Source organism: Cynocephalus volans, chromosome 5 (genome assembly GCF_027409185.1).
Source record: "Cynocephalus volans isolate mCynVol1 chromosome 5, mCynVol1.pri, whole genome shotgun sequence".
NCBI classification, from domain to species: Eukaryota; Metazoa; Chordata; class Mammalia; order Dermoptera; family Cynocephalidae; genus Cynocephalus; species Cynocephalus volans.
In genome coordinates, this window is record NC_084464.1 from 75950796 (window position 1) to 75968970 (window position 18175).

The window sequence follows — 18175 nt, forward strand, 5'->3', positions numbered from 1 at the left end:
TTCAGAGGCTGGCAAGTCCAGGAAGCACACCTGGTGAGGGCTTTCTGGATGGAAACTCTCTACTAGGTCTTGTGGAAGTGCAGGGTGTCACATAGCGAACAATGGCACAAGCAAGAGGGCTAGCCTTCTCACTTGCTCTTCTTGCAGAGCCATCAGAACCACACCAGTGACAGCCCATTAAACCATCAACCCATTACCCCCTGAATGGATCAGTCCATTCATGAGGGCACAGTCATCATGATCCAATCACCTCTTAATGGCCCCACCTTCTACCACCATATTGGGGGTTAAGTTCCAACATGAGCTTGGGGGGACATTCACCTGGCAGTACTCAAGGGACTCAGTTAGAATGATGGGAAATAGTGGTCTGAGTTGGAATGCATGGAATTGATATTATATAGGGGGTGCAGATATTTTTATTGACAAGATGTCAGGTGTAACTATGAGAATAAGAGGCTAGATCCTCAGAAGAGAGTGGTTCAAGGAAATGAGAAACCTGTGTATTGGAAGGGGACTGTCTTGTCAGAGGGAAGTTCTCTTAACATTAATCTTTATCATATATGCAAATGCTTACACTGAGTGAAAAGTTCCAGGGTGTTCATTTCAAGAGTGAAAATTCCATAATTTAAAATGAACTGAGTGAAACTTATGAGAATTACCTGTTTATGTTTTTTGCCCTTTTTTTTTTTTTTTAGTTTTTTTCCTTTTGACAGTGGCTATGCTTTATATGTTAAAGATATTAATTCTGTTTTATATGTTGCAGTATTTATCCTACTTGGTCTTTGCCTTTCATTTCTATGTTTAATCTTATAGATTTAATCAAATCTAAAAGTATTTTTCTTTATGATTTCTTGCTTTGCTTTTATGTACAAAATAACTTTTACTTTCATTTTCAACCAAGATCAGATAGCTCCTTTATAGTTCGTATTATTTTATTTTTACATAAATCTATATATAATTTATATGACATAAGGAGAGAAATCAAATTTTTTCAAAGAAATTATCCAAATATGAATGCTATCTGTTGAATAATACATCTTTTTATAAATGTTGGTCTATTTCTGAGACTTATGTTATATTGTATTGATATACTGCTTGATCTATGCCAATATTACATTATTCTAATTATTATAGCTTTATTATCTGTTTAAATATTCGTATTGCTAGTATCTATTATTCCTTCATAAATTTTTTTCTTTTATCCTCTTATTCATTTATTATCCCAAGTGAACTTTAACATCATTTGATTAAACTGTAATTTTGTAAGAATTGCATTAAATTTATAAATTAGTTTGGGTAGCAATGACACCTTTACAACGTCATCTTACCTTCCAAGAACAAAACATATTTCATTATTAAATCAAGTTTTCTTTTATATCCCTGAGTGAAGTTATGAGGTTTTTTAATGCAAGTCTGCTCAACAAAATTGCCATTTTATTATCCAATATATAATCATTAGTGTTTTTAGCATTGTAAGTTTTATCTAAAATACCACATTGCCTCTTGAGGAGTTGAGTCACTCTGTTGTCCAGAGCAATTTAAGGGATCTTCTAACTGGTCAAATGAGGAGAACTACAAATCCTTGGTTCTAGATCTTTTTATTCTAACCCTACTTTCAATGAGACAAGTATAGGAAAAGCTTTTCAGAAAACACTCAACAAGTTAGTCTTTCAAGTAATAGTGATGATCTTTTGCGTGTGTGGAACAAAAATATTGAATAATTTTAAAAATAGGTCTATTAAAAATAGGTCTCAGAAATTGTAACATAAATTATTATTTTTATTAAGACTATTATTTACTTTGGCTTTATGAGGGGGGAAGCTACAACAGGTTAAATTGGCTATTCATTTTGTTATTATCCCATCCACCCTGTAGCATCACACCAGCTAATATTGATAACACTTATCAGATCCAAAGAAAAGCTTCACCAAATCCAAATTATTATTTGAGCATTAATTTTATAAGTAAAGATTTTATAGATATCATTATAAGTAGCAATTTCTTTTTAATCCCAACAGGGAGATCGAGGCCCAGCAGGTCCCCCAGGAATAGCTGGGATATCGGTGAGTTCAGATTGTCTCACATTACGTTTCACAGGTAAAACGTTCTATACCATGATAAACCTATGGCCAGGGATCAAGAAGGTCTGAGGAGCACACCATAACTTCTATGGCATCAGGTTCCTGAAATCTCCACTTTAAAAATATAAAACCACCTGTCCCTCTCCCACCTCAAGAATGCTTCATTCTTTAGTTTCAACATTTTCTTATTTTTTTGTCTTTGTTTTTTTTTTCCCTCTTCTCAAGTCAGTTTCACGGGAGAAAGAAGAAACCCAGTTACCTTTAACTAAATATTAATACTGTGTATGAGCACAGCTTTGAAAAGCTTGTTTTGTTCTCTATTCTTGTCATATTTCAAGGTTTCTCAGTCTCCAAAAGGCAGAGTTCTCGTTCTCGGGCATGTACTTCATGTTCCTTGTATTAAGCTGCAATCTGCCTGAGTTATCCCGTAGCCCAGTGTTATTAGCAGAGCTTTATTGCCACTAATGTTTCCTCGTAAACTAGCCCTTCAATCCTCTCAATCATTTTTGTTGCTCTCTGGTGTCAAATGTTTTAATCTCGTCAAGGTCTTTTCAAACGAATAGAAAGAGCTCCGGGAAAGGTGGAAATCATCTCTCTGAGCCCTAGGGATCATTCTGGTCTTCATTCATGATGCTGTAATTAAAATTTTGTGGTCATGCTTTATGAATAAGAGGCCATTTATCCTCTCACTAGGTGCCCCTGCAGGGCAAGTCCAGGCTAACATTACAGGAAAGTCAATGAGAGCCATGTGCTTGAATCATAGGAACGGGAGAAAGACAAGAAAGGGCCCTATCATCACCACCCACCACCACCCACTGGCATCTGCTGACACCCAACACCACCCAAAGCTCCAAGGACCGTCACCCACGGCCATCTGCCACCACCCCATCCCTTAAAGTACCAACAGCCACCCTGCTGCACTCCATTTAACTACTAAGTCTAATAACAAGAAATAAAACCCCATCCATAATCTGTATCCTTTATAGAGGATTGGCATCCCCCTATTTAGCTGTTCTAGATCAAGTTGAATATTTGTATGATTGTGAAAGTAATATGAAAGCATTTTCTTTAGCAAGCACTTCAGAATTTTTTATTTTTTATTTTTTTTTAATTTTATTTTGTCGATATACATTGTAGCTGATTATTGCTCCCCATCACCAAAACCTCCCTCCCTTCTCCCTCCCCCTCCCCCCCAACAATGTCCTTTCTGTTTGCTTGTTGTATCAACTTCAAATAATTGTGGTTGTTATATCTTCTTCCCCCCCCCCCGGTTTGTGTGTGTGTGTGTGTATGTGTGTGTGTGTGAATTTATATATTAATTTTTAGCTCCCTCCAATAAGGGAGAACATGTGGTATTTCTCTTTCTGTGCCTGACTTGTTTCACTTAATATAATTCTCTCAAGGTCCATCCATGTTGTTGCAAATGGCAGTATTTCATTCGTTTTTATAGCTGAGTAGTATTCCATTGTGTAGATGTACCACATTTTCCGTATCCACTCATCTGATGATGGGCATTTGGGCTGGTTCCAACTCTTGGCTATTGTAAAGAGTGCTGCGATGAACATTGGGGAACAGGTATACCTTCGACTTGATGATTTCCATTCCTCTGGGTATATTCCCAACAGTGGGATGGCTGGGTCGTATGGTAGATCTATTTGCAATTGTTTAAAGAACCTCCATACCATTTTCCATAGAGGCTGCACCATTTTGCAGTCCCACCAACAATGTATGAGAGTTCCTTTTTCTCCGCAGCCTCGCCAGCATTTATCGTTCAGAGTCTTTTGGATTTTAGCCATCCTAACTGGGGTTAGGTGGTATCTCAATGTGGTTTTGATTTGCATTTCCCGGATGCTGAGTGATGTTGAGCATTTTTTCATATGTCTGTTGGCCATTTGGATATCTTCCTTAGAGAAATGCCTACTTAGCTCTTTTGCCCATTTTTTAATTGGGTTGCTTGTTTTCTTCTTGTAAAGTTGTTTGAGTTCCTTATATATTCTGGATATTAATCCTTTGTCAGATGTATATTTTGCAAATATTTTCTCCCACTCTGTTGGTTGTCTTTTAACTCTTTTAATTGTTTCTTTTGCTGTGCAGAAGCTTTTTAGTTTGATATAATCCCATTTGTTTATTTTTCCTTTGGTTGCCCGTGCTTTTGGGGTCGTATTCATGAAGTCTGTGCCCAGTCCTATTTCCTGAAGTGTTTCTCCTATGTTTTCTTTAAGAAGTTTTATTGTCTCAGGGTGTATATTTAAATCCTTAATCCATTTTAAGTTGATTTTAGTATACGGTGAGAGGTATGGATCTAGTTTCATTCTCCTGCATATCGATATCCAGTTATCCCAGCACCACTTGCTGAAGAGGCAGTCCCTTCCCCAGTGAATAGGCTTGGTGCCTTTGTCAAAGATCAGATGGCAGTAAGTGTGTGGGTTGATTTCTGGATTCTCTATTCTATTCCATTGGTCAGTGTGTCTGTTTTTATGCCAGTACCATACTGTTTTGGTTATTATAGCTTTGTAGTATAGCTTAAAGTCAGGTAGTGTTATGCCTCCAGCTTTATTTTTTTTGCTGAGCATTGCTTTGGCTATTCGTGGTCTTTTACTGTTCCATATAAATGTCTGAATAGTTTTTTCCATTTCTGAGAAAAATGTCTTTGGAATTTTGATGGGGATTGCATTGAATTTGTATATCACTTTGGGTAGTATGGACATTTTCACTATGTTGATTCTTCCAATCCAAGAGCATGGAATATCTTTCCATCTTCTTGTATCCTCTCTAATTTCTCTCAGCAGTGGTTTGTAGTTCTCATTATAGAGATTTTTCACCTCCATGGTTAACTCAATTCCTAAGTATTTTATTTTTTTGGTGGCTATTGTAAATGGGCAGGCTTTCTTGATTTCTCCTTCTGCATGTTCACTATTGGAGAAAAGAAATGCTACTGATTTTTGTGCGTTGATTTTGTATCCTGCTACTGTGCTGAAATCATTTATCAATTCCAACAGTTTTTTTGTAGAGGTTTTAGGCTGTTCGATATATAGGATCATGTCATCTGCAAACAGGGACAGTTTGACTTCATCTTTTCCAATCTGGATGCCCTTTATTTCCTTCTCTTCTCTGATTGCTCTGGCTAGTACTTCCAAAACTATGTTGAATAGGAGTGGTGAGAGTGGGCATCCTTGTCTAGTGCCTGTTCTTAAAGGAAAAGCTTTCAGCTTTTCCCCATTCAGGATGATATTGGCAGTGGGTTTGTCATATATGGCTTTAATTATGTTGAGATACTTTCCCTCTATACCTAACTTATAGAGGGTCTTTGTCATGAATGAGTGCTGAACTTTATCAAATGCTTTTTCAGCATCTATAGAGATGATCATATGGTCCTTGTGTTTGAGTTTATTAATATGGTGTATCACATTTATTGATTTGCGTATGTTGAACCAACCTTGCATCCCTGGGATGAATCCCACTTGATCGTGATGAATAATTTTTCGTATGTGTTGCTGTATTCTGTTTGCTAGTATTTTAGTGAGGATTTTTGCATCTATATTCATCAAGGATATCGGCCTGTAGTTTTCTTTTTTGGTTATATCTTTACCTGGTTTTGGTATCAGGATGATGTTTGCTTCATAGAATGAGTTTGGGAGATTTGCGTCCGTTTCAATCTTTTGGAAAAGTTTGTAAAGAATCGGTGTCAATTCCTCTTTGAATGTTTGGTAAAATTCTGCTGTGAATCCATCTGGTCCTGGGCTTTTCTTTGTTGGGAGCCTTCTGATAACAGCTTCAATCTCCTTTATTGTTATTGGTCTGTTCAAATTTTCTACGTCTTCACGGTTCAGTTTAGGGAGCTTGTGTGTGTCCAGAAATTTATCCATTTCCTCCAGATTTTCAAATTTGTTGGCATATAGTTGTTTGTAGTAGTCTCGAATGATTCCTTGTATTTCAGATGAATCAGTTGTAATATCGCCTTTTTCATTTCTAATTTTTGTTATTTGAGTCTTCTCTCTTCTTTTTTTTTGTTAGCCATGCTAATGGTTTGTCAATTTTATTTATCTTTTCAAAAAACCAACTTTTTGATTCGTTGATCTTTTGAATTGTTTTTTGGTTTTCAATTTCATTCAGTTCTGCTCTAATCTTAATGATTTCTTTCCGTCTGCTAACTTTAGGATTGGATTGTTCTTGTTTTTCTAGTTCTTTAAGGTGAAGTGTTAGGTTGTTCACTTGCCATCTTTCCATTCTTCTGAAGTGAGCATTTAATGCAATAAATTTTCCCCTCAATACTGCTTTTGCAGTATCCCACAGGTTTTGGTATGATGTATCATTGTTTTCATTAGTTTCAATAAACTTTTTGATTTCCTGCTTGATTTCTTCTTGGACCCATATGTCATTAAGTACAATGCTGTTTAATTTCCATGTCTTTGTATAGTTTCCAGAGTTTCGTTTGTTATTAATTTCTAGTTTTAATCCATTGTGGTCTGAGAAGATACATGGGATAATTCCAATTTTTTTGAATTTATTGAGACTTGATTTGTGACCTAATATGTGATCTATCCTGGAGAATGATCCATGTGCTGATGAGAAGAATGAATATTCTGAGGTTGTTGGGTGGAATGTTCTGTAGATATCTGCCAATTCCAATTAGTCTAGAGTCTTGTTTAGATCTTGTGTTTCTCTACTGATTCTTTGCCTAGATGATCTGTCTAATATTGACAGTGGAGTGTTCAGGTCCCCTGCTATTATGGTATTAGTGTCTATTTCCTTCTTTAGGTCTAATAGAGTTTGTTTTATAAATCTGGCTGCTCCAACATTGGGTGTGTACATATTTATGATTGTTATGTCTTCTTGATGGATCAGTCCTTTTATCATTAAGTAGTGTCCCTCATTGTCTCTTTTTATGGTTTTTAGTTTAAAGTCTATTTTGTCAGATATAAGAATAGCCACTCCAGCTCGTTTTTCTTTTCTGTTTGCATGGTAAATCTTTTTCCATCCTTTCACTCTTAGTCTGTGTGAATCTTTATGGGTGAGGTGGGTCTCTTGTAGGCAGCATATAGTTGGGTCCTGCTTTTTGATCCAGTCAGCCAGTCTGTGTCTTTTAATTGGGGAATTTAAGCTTTTAACATTAAGAGTTGTTATTGAAAGGTGTTGATTTATTCCTAGCATTTTATTGGTTGTTTGGTTGTCTTAGGTGTCTTTTGTTCCTTGCTTTCTGATTTACTGTTTGGTTTCTTTGTTTGTTGGTTCCTTAGGTTGTAGATAGCGTTTTTGTTAGCTTGTTTTCTCTTCATGAATGCCATTTTTATTGTACTAGCGGGTTTAGATTTTTCTTAGGTTTTTATGGCAGTGGTAGTTATTTTTCAGGAACCAAACCCAGTACTCCCTTGAGGATTTCTTGTAAGGGTGGTCTTGTGGTAGTGAACTCCCGCAGTTTTTGTTTGTCTGAGAAATATACTATTTGCCCCTCATTTCGGAAGGATAGCCTTGCAGGGTAGAGTATTCTTGGCTGGCAATCTTTGTCTTTTAGTATTTTGAAAATATCATCCCATTCCTTTCTAGCTTTTAGGGTTTGTGATGAAAAGTCTGATGTTAACCTGATTGGGGCTCCCTTATAGGTGATTTGATGCTTCTCTCTTACAGCTTTTAAGATTCTCTCTTTGTCTCTGAGTTTTGCCAATTTGACTATGACATGTCTTGGAGAAGGCCTTTTTGGGTTGAATACGTTTGGAGATCGTTGAGCTTCCTGGATCTGAAGATCTGTGATTTTTCCTATACCTGGGAAGTTTTCTGCCACTATTTTGTTGAATATGTTTTCAATGGAATCTCCATTTTCCTCCCCTTCTGGAATACCCATGACTCGGATATTTGAGCGCTTGAGGTTGTCTGATATCTCTCTCAGATTTTCTTCCATGTCCTTGATTCTTTTTTCTTTCTTTTTGTCTGCTTGTGTTATTTCAAACAGCCCATCTTCAAGTTCAGAGGTTCTCTCTTCAACTTCGACAAGCCTGCTGGTTAAACTCTCCGTTGTGTTTTTTATTTCGCTGAATAACTTCTTCAGTTCAGCAAGTTCTGCTACATTTTTTTTCAGGACATTGATTTCCTTGTATATTTCCTCTTTCAGATCCTGTATACTTTTCCTCATTTCATCATGATGTCTAGCTGAGTTTTCTTGTATCTCATTCAGTTTCCTTAGAATTATCACTCGAAATTCCTTGTCAGTTATTTCAAGGGCTTCTTGTTCTATAGGATCTAGAGTATGAGATTTATTAACTTTTGGTGGTGTACTTTCTTGATTTTTTGTATTTCTGGTGTCTTTTTTTTGGTGTTTATTCATTGTGGCAGGGGGTTTCACAGTCCACCGGTTTGAGACTAATGACTAACTAGGATGTTGCTGTGGTTGCCAATTTGGTATGGCTCCTGCCGTGACTGCTCAGTTGCCCTCTAGTGTCTTGTGTGTGTGGTTGCCTCGGGTCTTGGACTTCTCCGGGGATCCACCTTTCTGGTCAGCTTGTACTCTGCTGGGCTGGTGGATCACGTACCACAGGGTGTGTGATCTCTGTTGAGCTTTCACTTTCTGTACAGGACTTCTCCCCGTTCCGTGTGCTCTGGCCCAGGCTGTTAGATCGTGCAGTGGCGACCCCACCGGGTGTGTGGTTTCTGTCGAGTCTCCGCCTCCCTGGCCACACGTCTCCCCCCTCTGTGCACACTGTGCTGGGCTGAGGTGTGTCTTCTGCACCCCTCGTCTATCAGCTGGGCCTTCAACACCCTGCTCAGCACCGCCTCGCCCAGGAAGTCTACCAGGTTTCTGCTAGGCACAGACGACCGGTCTCTCTGGGTGCCTTTGTAGCACTGTGTAGATCTTTCTCGGGTCTTGTTCACCTTTGTATACCCCCGGTATAAACCGAGTCTAGTGCCCGCCTGCAGCCTGCTCTCCGGCAGGTTCAAGCAGACCTGGGAACTCTCCTACCACACTATTCCCAACCAGAAATTCGTTAGGCTTTTTTCCAAACTGGTGGTCGCAGAGATGGTATCTGCCTCCCAGTAACAGGAAGTTTACCGGGGCGGAGTCCAGGGTGTGGTGGAGTGACAGTCGGCCCGCCCGTATTTCCTAGCCCTCCCAACACTGGTCGGGAGGCCCCACACCCCCAGCCCCGCCAGAGAACTGTGGAGGGAGTGGGAGAGGAGGCCGCCCGCAGGGTCCGGAAAGCCCCGCGCCAGGCCAAGCAAATGGGCTCAGTGATGGCCGAGCAGGGCGGAGCTGCCCGCACCTGGGAAAATGGAGGCAGCACCGGGGCAGTGAGTGGCCTGGTGGTGCAGGCGGGAGCCGCGTGGGCATCCACCCCCCGAACAGAGCTGTGCCAGGGATCACTCACAGTGCTGTGCCAGGTCGGGCGCTCGCTCTGTCTCTGGTTTGTTGCCTTCCGTGTTCTCGGCGCTGCCGCCTCGGGCTGTTCAGTCGCGGCGCCGCTCGGGCGCTCCCAGGAATCTTCTTTAATGCCGGCCTGAAACCTCGAATCCTGAATAGGGCAGCTGGCCGCCTTCAGTGCGGCCCCAGCCTCCGGGATCCTGGCTGCATCCACAGCAGCCCTGGCGCCGTGTTCCCTGTTTCAAGACTCGCTTTTGCAGCTAAGAATCAGTTCTTTTCCTGCTCCACACTTCAAAGCTGTTGCCTGTAAATGAGGCAGCCTCTCCTGCCGGGGGCAAAGTGGCGTTGAGCCCCCACGACCGGCCAGCAGCAGCAGTCCTCCCTTAAGAGATGGCCAGAGGAATGTCCACAAGTTTCCCGGCTGCCTGAGGCCCAGTGGCCACCTTTTCCACCTCAGCTACTCCGCGCCAGCCGCCGCAGCCGCCGCCATCTTGAAACTCCAGAATTTTTTATAAAAGAAGTATTCTTCCTGAGAGTTGACGACATACTTAATCCCATTCCCTCCCTACTCCCCCCACCCCACTCCACTCGCATTCCTAGCAACATATTTGGAACTCTGTTTCTGGAACTGCCCTCAGAGTACCCTTACACCCTGTCCCCCTTATATTCACATCCTGTTTATGTTTCCATGTGATATAATGAAGCTTAATTTCCTGCTATATTCACCCAAGTGTGACTATAAATTACTTTTTTGCTGTTACCCTAAATTAAGTCTATCTTCAAAGAAAAAGTATTTCAAAGATGTGCAACACTCTCAAAAGGCAATACACATGATGAATTCCAAAGATATTTTTGAAGGATCCAGCATTATTGAAATAAGGGGCTAGCAGCCATCTATTTAAACGTCTAAGATCTGACACATTTACTTAAAAAGCAGTTTTCATATCTCATAAGTAACAGCATTAACTGACAATTACAGAAATAGGAAGAGGTAAAAATTTTACATACTGCAAATATGCGACTTTGTAAAACTATGCCTTGATTTTTTATTCCTGGGTCTTACTCAGAAAATAAAATAGAAGATTCTGGAGATGGATAGCAGTGATGATTACATGACAGTGCGAATGTACTTAGTGCCACTGAATTGCACACTTAAGCCTGATTAAAATGGTAAACTTTATGCTATGTATATTTTACCACAATAAAAAAAATTTCTTTGAGGTGATTGTTCTGGTCGAAGCCGGGACAGGGAAAGGTGATTGTTCTGGCTGAAGCAAGGACGGGGCCTGCACACACAGACACGTCATGGTCACTCAGCTGAGCACCAAGGAAACCCAATCCTCCTCTTCCTAGAACAGACCCATCTGTCCCTTCCCCTACATTCAGAGCTATCCAGGGATTTCTCCAGAGTGTCTTCCTCCCTTTTCTCCCAGGAAGGCATGTAGGCATGCAGACGGAAGTGTCTCTAAGTGCTGGCCCTGGGTGGGGACTCTGGCCAGCTTGTGTCCCCCCCGCTCCCCTCCTTCCACCACCATCCCCCCCACTCCAGGTTCTCTGAGTTCTCTGCTGGTACTTCCTGACCTTTGGGATTGCTGCTGCCTTCCATCAGTGTCCCTGATCCTTTTGTCCCAGATCTCAAGGCCTGAGCACTCCGTACCCTCCGTGTCCCACACCAAGACCCTTTTGGACATTGGCCTTCTTGGCTGTATTGGCTGTAATGTATCCCCCAACTCAGGCCACAGGAACTTTAGGAGCTCCTGCCTGCACGCAGCCGGGGAGGGCCAGGGATGCTCTTGGGCCTGTGTCCGCCTGGCTTCACCACCAGCCATATCTGTGGCTGTGAGGGGATCTCGTTCCAGAATTCTAAACAGCAAGTGGGAAAAGCCCCTTCCTTTTCATATTCTTCCCAAACCTAGTGGGGTTTCTAAGGCCTCAGCCCCACGCCTACCTTCTGTCCTCACGTTGTCTGTCTCTCCCAGCCACGTTGGGCTGAGGTGCAGGAGGAGGCTCCCTCTCTAGGCAACCTGGGCTGTGTGCGTTGCCACGCCTCCACTTCCAGCCTCTGCTCCACCGTCATCCTCTCTCATCACTCCCTGTGGTCTCTCTGCTGCAGGACCTCCCTGTTGTCAGTCTTCCAGTCCAGGCCATGGTGTATTGGAACAAACCAATCTTTTCCTTTCCCTTGCAACAAAACATGGCATTTCAAACAAACATGCTTTTTTTCAGGCCATCTTCCTATGAACTTAAAAACTGTCTTGTGAAATTCAAAGCCTAGGAAGGACTTCTTTGACCCTCTGTGTCCTTCCTCCCACTCAAGTAAAGAAGAGCTGCCAGGAAAATAGGCATGAGAAGGATTTCCAATAATGAGAATACATTGATTTTGTATTTTCAAAAAGATTCTTCCCTCCCAACCCTCCATCATTCACCCAAATGTACTTTCTCTTTTTTTCTTTTTAAATTTTTACTTATTATTAGCGTATTCATTCTTACAAATCATGATAGTACTTTCAAAGAACTGCCCTCCAGCCTGTACCTTATGATGTGCAGAGCTGAGTATGTGTCCCCTGGACTCTGTCACGTAAGGAATGCCATTTTAATTTAGAGAGCCACAGCCCTGGCAGCATATTAAACTCGTGGGATGGGGAGAAGCACATGGCATCATTCAGTAATTTGGCTTCTAACTTTTCTCTTCAATTTGTTCACCAGGGAAAACCTGGTGCCCCAGGGCCTCCAGGAGTTCCAGGGGAACCGGTGAGTTACCAGTTACCTTCACAATGGTTGTACTTGTGTTGTACTTGCATGCAGCTTGAAGCATTTCATGGCAATTAATTTGTTCTGTGGACATGTTTATAGGGTGAGAGAGGACCTGTTGGAGATATAGGTTTCCCTGGACCAGAAGGACCCTCAGGAAAGCCAGTAAGTACTTTTTGCTATTTAAAATTTGCCACTTTCAGAAATGTTCTAAACATTACCTATTCACCTGTCTCCTCAGAAATTCTGAGATTTGAATAAAAAGTTTCCAAGGAAGAGCAGATTCCATGAATGGATTTTTTAGGTTCTCACTGACTTTCCTAGATCTCTATGTGGTATCTTTATGTCTTAAATAAGGGCGAAGAAAGGTGAGATTTTTGTTTTAAGAGCCAGGAAATTAGACTTATTATCTCTTAAGTCTAATGTTCTCAGTAGAGTTAAAAAATAAAATGGCCTGTCACATCCTAAAATTCAAAGCAACCAAAGATTCAGATATAACACTTGTATGTTAAGCTAAATCCTGAAAAAGAAGCTATTTTCTCAAATTCACTCTTACATATGAGCCTTGTTCTTACACTCTCATAAATTACTGCTGCTGAGTGTATCATCCCCTTGTGTCCTAAAAGAGCTCTTGGCTATCGATATATAGTAGTAATGTGACATTGTAACAATCATTCCTTCTAATTCAATTCAACTTATATTCATCTAGTCCCTGCTGTTGGCTGAGGACGTGCTGAGCCCTGAGGGAGGGGTGTAAAGATGAATAAGACCTACCCTGCTCTCAGGTTTATTCTTTATAGAAGGTTGCTGCTCCCTTTGCTTGTTGATTTGCTGTAACATGCATGGGAAGACTTTGAGGGCACTGCTAGGAGGAGGGGAAGACTGAAGGTGAACAAGCAGCACACAGCTCTTGACGCTGGCTTAGCACATCTGGGAAACCTTCTGGGGTGGTGCTTTCCCTGGCCACCATCTCACCAGAGAAGACAACATGACAAAACTGGAAAGCATATGCAATTTAGAATCAGGAAGATCTGGGTCTGACTTATGACTCAAAGAGTTTTATGAGTCACTTCAGTGACATGAAATTTGAAAAGCATTTCTTGTGCCTGGCCACGGGTTGTGCTCAGTAAATATTAGTTTCATTCCCTGCCTTGCACTCACCTCCCCTTACCAACTCCCCATCCCCAACCCCTGCAAGGCATTTCATAAAAGCATCCCACTGGGTTTTGCAAAAAGCAAGTTGTTTATTGCACAAATATTTCTTGAGCACCTACTACTTGCTAGTACTGTCCTAGGTGCTAACAGCTAATGGGGTTTGCACTCCAGTATAGAAACACAGGCAACAAGCAAACAAACAAACACATGTACACACACAAACACACACACACAATTTCAGGTGGAAGAAGATCTAAGTGGAGTGAAGTGCTAGAGTATCATTTAAACAGGGTGGTCAGAGAAGACCTGCAATTTGAACAGAAACCTGAGTGAAGTGAGAGATCAAACCATAGGGAGGTCAGGGAGAACATTGTTTCAGGAAAAAGAAACAGCTAGTAGAGGAGTGAGCCTGGTGAGATCAAGGGACAGCAAAAGGCATGAAGTCAAGAATGAACTAGGCAAAAGAAGAGTGAGATAGATACTGGGGGAGATGTAAGCAGTGACCAGATGACAAGGAACTTCTAAGCCACGGAATGAGTTTGTATTTCATTTGAAACATGACGGAAACATATTGGAGCTTTTGTAGCAGGGAATGAAAATGATCAGACCACATTTTAAGGATCACTCTGACTACTGTGTGAAGAGTAGACTGTAGGGAGCGGGATAGAAGCAGACAGCACAGTAAGGAAGCATTCCCATAGTCTCCATGAGAAATAATGATGGTGGGAACAGGGAGGTTGTGAGTTGGGGCGTTTAGGATGTACATTGAAGGGAGAGCTAACAAGACTTGCTCATAGACTGGATGTGACGTGTGTGGGAAGAGACTAATCAAAGCTGTGGTGTGAGCAACATTGTGAGTGCTGCTGTTTGGTGAAATAGGGAAGACTGGGTTTGGGAGGGAGAACCAAGTGTTTTCTGTCTTGAACATGTTCATGTTGAAGCACTAGTAGATATTCAAGTGGAAACGTCAAGTATGCAGTGGATAGACGCATCTGGAAATAATGGAGAGGCCAGCATTGAGAGACTGATCTGGGTATTTAAACCAAGCCTGGATAAAATGGAGTCACGGTGGGTAGGAAGGTAAGACAGCACTTCAGCTGTTGGGAACAGGACCCGGCAAAGAAGAAGACTGAGAAGGCGCAGCCAATGAGATACGAAGAAAACCAGGAAAATGACTTTTCCCGGATGTCAAGTGAACTAAGTGTTTTAAGAAAAGGCATGATAAACATACAAATAAGTAGCGTAAGAGCTGATTATTCTTCACTGGATTTAGAAATGTGGAGGTCATTGGTGGGAGAGATGACAGCTTGTTAATATCCTAATAGGAATGATCCAGTTGAAAGGGGAAATTTTGATGATACAAGAGAGTGGAGATGACTTCGAGCAAAAGGGGAGGACTGGTATTCCACTCACAAGTGGAAATTGGTCTTACCTAGGAACAGGGGCAGTTCATCCTTCTTAATAACACAGGGGTACGGGGGACGGTGCAGAAGTTGGGGTATAATTGCATGTAGGTTGATGGGTCTGGTGGAGGGAAGGTGGGAGGATGGAGGTTCTCTTGTTTATTTTCTTAGTGAAAAAAGAGTCGAGGTCTTCAGCTAAGCCTGAGTAGTGGGGAGGTGATGCTGGAGGTTTGAAGAGACAGGCAAGTGGGTACGAGAGTACTTCTGGAGAGAAGGAAAGGGAAATTGTCACATTGGGTTGTATAGAAGAATAGCCTGGTGATGATGAGGGGCTGCTTGCAATCTGCTGTCATCCATTTAGGTTGGAACAAGTGAGCAAAAATACATGGTTTTCTGCACCCAGACAGCTGCTCAGATGCAGGCATGGGGCAGGGAGAAAGCTGGTTATACCCCAGGAATGAGGTTCTACCAGATAGGTGAGAGGAGGGAAGAGAGGGACAAACACATGAGTTGTAAATATTTCAGAAATTTTCTATCCCCTATAGATAGAAAATAACACTTTCGTTTCCTAAGAAAACACCCATAATAGTCTTTGATGAATTACTAGAGGCCAGAAAAAGTTTACAGAATTGTTTCTTTTCTTATATTGCTACCAAAAACATGAATTACGTTTTTACACTAGATTTATCTTCTTTTATTCAAGTGACACAGCTGTTTCTTTCACATCCCCTCCTTAGCCAGCTGTATCTTTGTTGCTTGTGTTCTTGGATGCAATAAATTCTTTGAACCATACACTTCAGGTAACATGTTCTTAGTTCAAGTACTCTCGATAATTCCCAGGATGTTTCAGAGAGGTTGGGGGACTATGGTTGGGTTATCAACTGTGACAGATTTCAGTGTAATTTACAGCAGTGAAAACATGCAGTTGTCTGCAGTTCCATCTTCATAGAGTCCATGCCAGCACAATAAAATCTCTTAAGCTTTTCAGAGGAGCATGTCCATGCAATTGCCTGCTGGCATAGAAATCATATTCTTCACCTTGATCTCCCTCTTCAAATCAATCTCAAAAAAATTTATATATCTGCTGTTGGACCCTAGGTATTTGATTTGACCCCAAGTACTTTTCCACCTTATATCTCCTAGCCAATAGTTCTCCCAGTCTTATGAATCTCCAAGCAGGACTAGGCTTTATTACCTCTTCCAGAACTGCCTTTTAAAGCTCCGGAAACTTCAAGTTTTCTAATAAAAAGTTACTATTTAATACTCTCAAAAACTGTGATTACAGATGTCTTGCTTTTCTTTCATATTTTCCAACTGAAAAATAACCGTTGTTCTCCAGCTGACAGTTTATTTCACAGTAGGACCATGCTCTAGCCATGTCATGAAATTTCCCCAGCAGCAACTGAGGCCGTTTACTGAGAATGAGTCTCTGTGCTGGAAAACTTGTTAGAAAATAACAAAAAATGCCATACCTCAGCCACCTGGTACCTTGGGGCACCTTCTCACTTCTCAGGATGTACCTAATAAGAGAATAAGTAAGGGAAATAACTTTTGTTGACTATTTACAATGAGCTATGCCATTAGTTTTAAGGCCATTATTATTTTCCTTACTTTATAAGTGAGGAAGCTGATGATATTGAGATTAAGTAAATTGCCAAGCAAGGTCAATGGAACTAGTTAGTGACAGAGTAAGTAAGTAATTCAAACTCAGAGCTGTCTAATTCTATTGATTTTGTTTTCCACTTCACCACATTGCCTCACCAAGATCTCAGTAGAAATATGATTAAGGAACTGTCCTTGGTAGTTTACCCTTTTGTTGTGTTTAACTATGCTAATACAGAATTAGAAATATTAATCAAAGACCCTCTATAAGTTAGGTATAGAGGGAAAGTATCTCAACATAATTAAAGCCATATATGACAAACCCACTGCCAATATCATCCTGAATGGGGAAAAGCTGAAAGCTTTTCCTTTAAGAACAGGCACTAGACAAGGATGCCCACTCTCACCACTCCTATTCAACATAGTGTTGGAAGTACTAGCCAGAGCAATCAGAGAAGAGAAGGAAATAAAAGGCATCCAGATTGGAAAAGATGAAGTCAAACTGTCCCTGTTTGCAGATGACATGATCCTATATATCGAACAGCCTAAAACCTCTACAAAAAAACTCTTGGAATTGATAAATGATTTCAGCACAGTAGCAGGATACAAAATCAACACACAAAAATCAGTAGCATTTCTTTACTCCAATAGTGAACATGCAGAAGGAGAAATCAAGAAAGCCTGCCCATTTACAATAGCCACCAAAAAAATAAAATACTTAGGAATTGAGTTAACCAAGGAGGTGAAAAATCTCTATAATGAGAACTACAAACCACTGCTGAGAGAAATTAGAGAGGATACAAGAAGATGGAAAGATATTCCATGCTCTTGGATTGGAAGAATCAACATAGTGAAAATGTCCATACTACCCAAAGTGATATACAAATTCAATGCAATCCCCATCAAAATTCCAAAGACATTTTTCTCAGAAATGGAAAAAACTATTCAGACATTTATATGGAACAATAAAAGACCACGAATAGCCAAAGCAATGCTCAGCAAAAAAACTAAAGCTGGAGGCATAACACTACCTGACTTTAAGCTATACTACAAAGCTATAATAACCAAAACAGTATGGTACTGGCATAAAAACAGACACACTGACCAATGGAATAGAATAGAGAATCCAGAAATCAACCCACACACTTACTGCCATCTGATCTTTGACAAAGGCACCAAGCTTATTCACTGGCTAAGGGACTGCCTCTTCAGCAAGTGGTGCTGGGATAACTGGATATCGATATGCAGGAGAATGAAACTAGATCCATACCTCTCACCGTATACTAAAATCAACTCAAAATGGATTAAGGATTTAAATATACACCCTGAGACAATAAAACTTCTTAAAGAAAACATAGGAGAAACACTTCAGGAAATAGGACTGGGCACAGACTTCATGAATACGACCCCAAAAGCACGGGCAACCAAAGGAAAAATAAACAAATGGGATTATATCAAACTAAAAAGCTTCTGCACAGCAAAAGAAACAATTAAAAGAGTTAAAAGACAACCAACAGAGTGGGAGAAAATATTTGCAAAATATACATCTGACAAAGGATTAATATCCAGAATATATAAGGAACTCAAACAACTTTACAAGAAGAAAACAAGCAACCCAATTAAAAAATGGGCAAAAGAGCTAAGTAGGCATTTCTCTAAGGAAGATATCCAAATGGCCAACAGACATATGAAAAAATGCTCAACATCACTCAGCATCCGGGAAATGCAAATCAAAACCACATTGAGATACCATCTAACCCCAGTTAGGATGGCTAAAATCCAAAAGACTATGAACGATAAATGCTGGCGAGGCTGCGGAGAAAAAGGAACTC

General features: G+C 40.8%; 1 protein-coding gene across 1 annotated transcript in view; it reads left to right on the forward strand.

Moving 5' to 3' along the window:
- The window catches only part of COL19A1 (collagen type XIX alpha 1 chain), a 354677-nt gene that overhangs the window by 310617 nt on the left and 25885 nt on the right, over positions 1 to 18175 (forward strand). The window contains exons 41-43 of the mRNA XM_063098322.1: positions 2019 to 2063; positions 12139 to 12183; positions 12286 to 12348. Coding sequence (XP_062954392.1) covers positions 2019 to 2063; positions 12139 to 12183; positions 12286 to 12348 — 153 coding nt within the window. The remainder of the gene's footprint in view (positions 1 to 2018; positions 2064 to 12138; positions 12184 to 12285; positions 12349 to 18175) is intronic.